General features: G+C 50.0%; 1 protein-coding gene across 1 annotated transcript; it reads right to left on the bottom strand.

Annotated features, from left to right (window-relative positions):
* Nucleotides 1–606: 606 nt before the first annotated feature.
* On the bottom strand, nucleotides 607–2,368 carry LOC134419815 (proto-oncogene Mas-like). The gene is given in 4 exon segments (XM_063159421.1): nucleotides 607–1,663; nucleotides 1,666–1,792; nucleotides 1,794–1,999; nucleotides 2,002–2,368. Coding segments are annotated over 4 exon segments (942 nt in total). The 3' UTR covers nucleotides 607–1,421.
* Between the last annotated feature and the right edge of the window lie 3,461 nt (nucleotides 2,369–5,829).

Below are 5,829 nucleotides of genomic sequence, written 5' to 3'. Positions count from 1 at the left end.
GCCTCCTCCTCTCCTTGCTGCTGCACCACCTGAGCCTGCTGAGGGAGCAGCTGAAGGCAGTGGAGAGGAAGAATTTCGGAAGGCAGAGATACAATTGCACCTGGCTCACAAAATTAAAAATTAAAGATCTCAGGGGATATCTCTGGTGTGGCACTCACAGAGCACTCAGGGTGGGGAATGCTGAGCCCCTGGTCCATCGTATCCATACCAGCCCAGCTCTGGCACTGGGGATCGTGGTTGCTGCAGGGAGCACAAGCCATGGCTGTGTCCCCTCTGACACCAAGACGTTTAAGTATCACAGCTAAAATGTGTTAGACTAATAAAAATTTTGAGTCAAAATTATGAACATATTGGAAATATATTTGCCATAGACGTGTTTAAAGAAACAGTAATTTTATCGGCATTTTTATACACTGTAACATGAAAGATTTTTTCTGGATACTCCCAATATTGCCCCCAGTTTTTTTTATATCAAGGTAAGGCTGTTTTGTTCGTTTTTATTCCTACCAGAATATGTTGTCTCTCTTAGTTTAATAGATAACCTGCGAGGTTTTTACTGCTAAACAATGTTTTAATTAATTTTATGTCCTGGTTAGACATTTCCTACAAATTAAGTTTTCTGAGGTGCACAAGCCTAGGAAATAGCTCTCTTATTGCCATTGCAATTTATCTCTTGCAATTTATTAACTAAGTCTTCTTGTACGTATTGTCCTCTGAAATCCTAATTCTCTCAAGATATCATTCTTATTCTATGATGTCCAATTAATTTCTATTTATATGAAAATCATTAAAAATACTTTATTTAATTTTGTTCCCCAACTCTTGACTCAAATCTCGAAGGGCTATGGGTCAATTGAGTTTTCTACTGACACTCAGCCAATACAGATCTAAATCAAAAGCAGGTAAAAAACCACAGTCAATTATGCCTTGACTAAATAAACATAGTTTGTTATTAAATTTCAAAACAGTCACAGAATTCCTGGCTAACCACCTCTCTGTCCCCTCCCTCCAGACACATTCCCGGCTGGCAGCAGCAGCCAGAGGAAGCCGGGAAGCGCTGGCAGAGGGGGCAAAGGCAGTTCGGGGTTCACGGTGCTGTTTATTGATATCAGACCTCAGTGGGATGCAGGAACCAGGTGCCAGGGGGAATTCTGGGGTCACAGCCGTGTTGGGAAGGATGCATTTGGGGCTAAAGTGCTCCAGGACCTGTGAGGGAGGGTCAAAGCTCCAATCATGCTCCAATGTGCTCTGTGCAGAGCATGCCTAACACATGGCCCTTGTCAAATGTCCCTGCTCCCTTTTCCTGCAGGAATATAGAGCAGGAGGGTGATAGCATGGATGTTTAATAATCTGCAGGCTCAAGGAAAACTTCAGTCACTGCCCCATGGTCCTGCATGGGGGCACTGAAGTGTTCAACAGGCTCAGATCCCCCTGTCCATGGTGGCATCATTACTGGGGGCAGTGCTCCCTTCTGGCTCCTCAAACACCTTCTGGAGGCACTCCCTGAGGGACCCCATGGAGCAGCACCTCCAGCACTTTGTTACTGAGATGTAGATGAAGGGGTTGATGCTGCTGTGCATGCAGGCAAACAGGAGAACAACCCGGGAGGACACAGTGGTGTAGCCGAGCTGCTGCAGGAAATTCCAGAGACTGAGGGGAGAGTGAGGAGCACAGCCAGGAAGACAATGATGTCAAGGCTCTTGGATTGCTGCTGCTGGGAGCTGCCCTTGAAGTGAATGAAGAGGATTGTGCTGGAAATGACCATGGATGGAGTAAAGATGAGGAAGTTGAGGAATGTATAAGGAGATGAGAGCCCCGCGGCAGCAGAGCTTGTGTTCCTGTGACTGGCACAGGGAATTCACCGCAGAAATGGCAGCGATGGCAGTGATGGAAAGGGCCCAGAGTATGGCACTGACCACCACCCATGAGAGGCCCTTGGGAAGGTGGCAGAAGAGCCCAGGTGGGCAGAGCATGGACCTGCCCCTCTCGATGCTGATGCCGTCAGCCGGTACAGCCCTACGCTGTGGAACATCAGGAAGAGGAGAAAAAGGAAGCGTATGGATGCTGGGGACATCATGGAGGAGCAGGAGAAATCCTCCTGCAGGAAGAGCAGAGTGGAGGGGACCATGAAGATGAGGAAGAGGAAGTTGATGAGGGCCAGGTCAAGGATGTAGGCAGTGATGGGTTTCATGGTGTCCCTGTGGATGCGGAACCCGAGGACCCAGAGCACAGCCCCGTTCCCAGCCAGCCCACAGAGGCAGATGAGCAGTGTCACACTGTGTGTGGCCATGCTGGGGACATCTGTCTCACACAGATCATCTCCTTCAGTGGGTGAGGCAGCAGATGGGGACACAATGCTCACCTCCATGGATGGATGCTGGGCATGCAGTGGGATGTGGCCCCAGGCTGTGGTCAGAGTGGCTGGGCAGTCAGTGCTTGGAGAATCCAGGGATGGACCATGTGGCTCCTCAGCAGCTCCCTGCAGTGGGAAGGGTTCAGTGGGGAGGAGTGAGATGTGCAGGGCAGGAGGGCAGTGGAAATTGTGGAGTGGGAGAGGGAGGTGGGAGGGTTGGGCTGGTTAGCAGGAGGCTGATAAATAACATAAAGAATAAACATTTTCAGTTCTTCTGAAGTTGTCCAAAAGTAAAGTGGCCAAATAATAAAAGGATGTAAAGACTGGCACACGAGATGATAAATGTGGCTGGAGCTGCCAGTGTAGAAGCAGATAAGGAGGCCTGCAAGATAAGGAGGTAATTGGGCCAATTCTGGAACAAGAAACAACACTGCTTGGCCAAAGTTCAAGGCAAGGGCACCTTTAATATGGCAGCATTCATTGAATATGACCCCCAGAGACACCCCTCTTCAAAAACCTCCAGGATTATAAAAGGACTTCCAGGATGAGTTGGATGCATGGAAATGAGTTCTAGAAAATGGTGGTTTTGTATTAGAAAAGAAATACTTTTTAATGCCTACATGTGGTTCTAATGGATAAATACCAAGTTGTAAAGTCCCACCATATACACAACACAAGAATAGATCCCTCTGTGTCCTATGCAGGTCGAGAATTCCTGCTTCCTCATGCTTTGCATTGTGTCAGAAAGTTTGTTCTGGCCCATTTCAGTATTAGGATACAGATGGGATGCACAGGAGAAGAGAGAGGAGCTGTGGAGGGCCCTGCAGTCACCGGGAGAGGGTGGCAGGAACAGAGCAGCTGCTGCAGGAGAGAAAGGTGGGGTAGGGAGGAAGGCAAACATTCCACTGACCTGTTCCCTGTGGGGCAGCAGCAGGCAAAGGGCTCTGTGCAGATCAGCAGCGCTTCCTGGTCCCTCTTGCTCCTTTGGGATCCATGTCCTAAAGCGGCTCCTGCCAGGTCAGGGACATGAAGGAGAAAGTGCCCAGATCACCAGGAGCTCCCCATTCCTGCCCTGCTGGTTTCTCCCTGTTCCCTCTCGTGGTGCTGCTCCCCAAGGCTCGGTGGGGTCACAGGGCAGACAGAAGGGGTTTTACAACATTGGGTACCTCAGAGCTCCACTCCCTTGGAGCTGTTTATCTTGAATTTTTATTTCTTTGCTACAAAGTAATTGGCTTTTGTCAAAAGTCCACGTGAAGAATTTTGCAAATGGCTCCTGATTTTCTTCTGATTACAAACACTCCTTCCCTGCAGGACGTCCCTTTCTCCAACTGCCTTCTCCCTCCCAAGAATTACTACCATTTCTTGTTTCTCTTCCCATAGGAATCATTATCCCTCCAGCTCCAGAGTGTTACTGGTGGCACTGGAATGCTGGCAGTGATGTTGAATTATCTGTTTGCTTGTCAGAAACAACTCCCATTCTGGAAATAGCTCCAGAATCATTGCTAAAGCCTGCCCTGGGCCCAAAGGAGCACAATTGAGAAAAGAATTCACATTTTTGTTATTGTCCCCCAGGCTCACAGAGCCCAAGGGAAGGACAGCACTCAGTTGCTTGCAGCCAGGTCATTGGCACTTAGAGCCCACCCTGATTACTGCCAATCCCCTTGATGATGCAATGAAAGCTATTAGAGACCAGGTTTGGGCTGCTGTGATTCCCTTTCCAGCCCTTCATTGGGGCTTATCCTCCTCAGGCCTCAGACTTGGCTGCACTTGTGTTTGTTTTTACCTGACCCCATCCCTCTGGGCAGCCTGTGCCAGGGCCTCAGCACCCTCACAGGGAAGGATTTCTTCCCAATATCCAATCTGACCCCACCCTCTGTCAGTGGGAAGCCATTCCCCCTTGTCCTGTCACTCCATGCCCTTGTCCAAAGTCCCTCTCCAACTGTCCTGGAGCCCCATCAGATCCTGGATCATGAAGTGTTTGCCCTTGAAAGGACTGGGCTGGTGAGGGGATGTGAGATTCCATAGCTGGGGACACCAACACGGTGTCAGCAGGGAACAGAGGTGACAGTTCTGGTCCCAGGACCAGCAGTTTCCAGGAGGAGCATCCCAGATCCCTGAGGCACATGTCAGCCTGGGTAGCCTCAGCTTTTTAGGAATTCCTTCTAATTCACTGTAGTCTGCTGACTGATTGCCAAGAGATTGTGGAAGAGGACTCAAATGAAAACTGCAACTTTCTAAGGATTAAAGCCAAGACAGCAGCGTGGATTTGCCTCTTCTCGGGAGAAATGCCATTGCTGACATCCTAAATCATCCCCATGCTGTGTGCCAGTGCTCCAGCTTGCACAGAGAATTTATTATTGCATTAATCTTCTAGGAAACTGTATGGTGAAGGTGAAAAACCTCTGAAATTGCAGTATACAAGGGGGAAAACTAGATTTGAATCAGAAATCGAAGTTTAACAGGAAATTTGTAGTGCAGAGTCCTTAGGATCCACCTCAAGAACGAGAGAGGGTAAGTTCAGGCTGTTCAAAAGATAAAATTTAAGGATTGAGGTTGCTATAAAATATAATACAAGTGGAGATGGAGCCCAAGTGCTCTGGGCACAGGTGTGGTTGCTGAGGCTCTCTCCCGTTGCTCATTTCCCGGGCAGAGTGCAGAGCAGCTGAGGAGCAGAGCCCTGAGCCCGTGGCAGGCTCTGAGGCAGCTGCCTGTGTGTGAGAGCCCTGGAGAACACGAGGCAGCACGGAGAGCAGGGGCTGTGGCAGGAGCTGGGACAGAGCCCGCGCCGGACGCTGCTCGGGCTCAGCCCGCGGGCTGCGCTCCCCTTTCCCAAGGGACCATTCCAGGGAACCTCCTGCAGATCCCGGCCCAGGGACAGCAGCTGGAGCCTGGCAGCTGAGGGCAGGGCACTGCGGGCAAGTTCTCCAGGCTGCCAGAGGAAACCAGCTCAGAGTCTTCTCTTCCACCTTCACCAGGGCCCCCTCATTGGGTGGAACCTGGTTATTGATTTTGGGGGCAGAACTGAGGTCTGTAGGGAATTCAAACCTATAAACACTGTGGGAAAAGGGAGGGAATATTGAAATGAATGTCCTGCTGAAGGAATCCAGCAGCTCAGTGATATCAACTGACACCTGAGAGTTCAGCTCAGATCCATCCCAATGCCATTTGCTCTCTGACACCTTCATGGGCAATCCTCTCCTTTTTCAATTCCTTTTCTGGTCCAGCTGTGTCATTTCCACAGCCAGGAAGGATGTATCTCCCTGGCTTTTGTGCCAGGCACACAGGACCAATCTCCCACATCCTCCTTGCCATCTGTCCTGTCCCTCACCCCTCCCTGTGCTGCTCCACATGGAAGCTGTGGGTGGGAAAAGATGGGAAAAGCCACGTTTGGGGGACAGCAGCGTTGCTCTGGTGTGTCTGTTTGTCACCCCTGCAGCTGTGTGAGGGCAGGAGAAGCAGCAGAGGTGTCACCATGA

Source organism: Melospiza melodia, chromosome 6, assembly GCF_035770615.1.
Source record: "Melospiza melodia melodia isolate bMelMel2 chromosome 6, bMelMel2.pri, whole genome shotgun sequence".
Lineage (NCBI taxonomy): Eukaryota > Metazoa > Chordata > Aves > Passeriformes > Passerellidae > Melospiza > Melospiza melodia.
The sequence above is the reverse complement of the archived record's forward strand: the minus strand, read 5'-3'. Positions and strand labels throughout refer to the sequence as shown.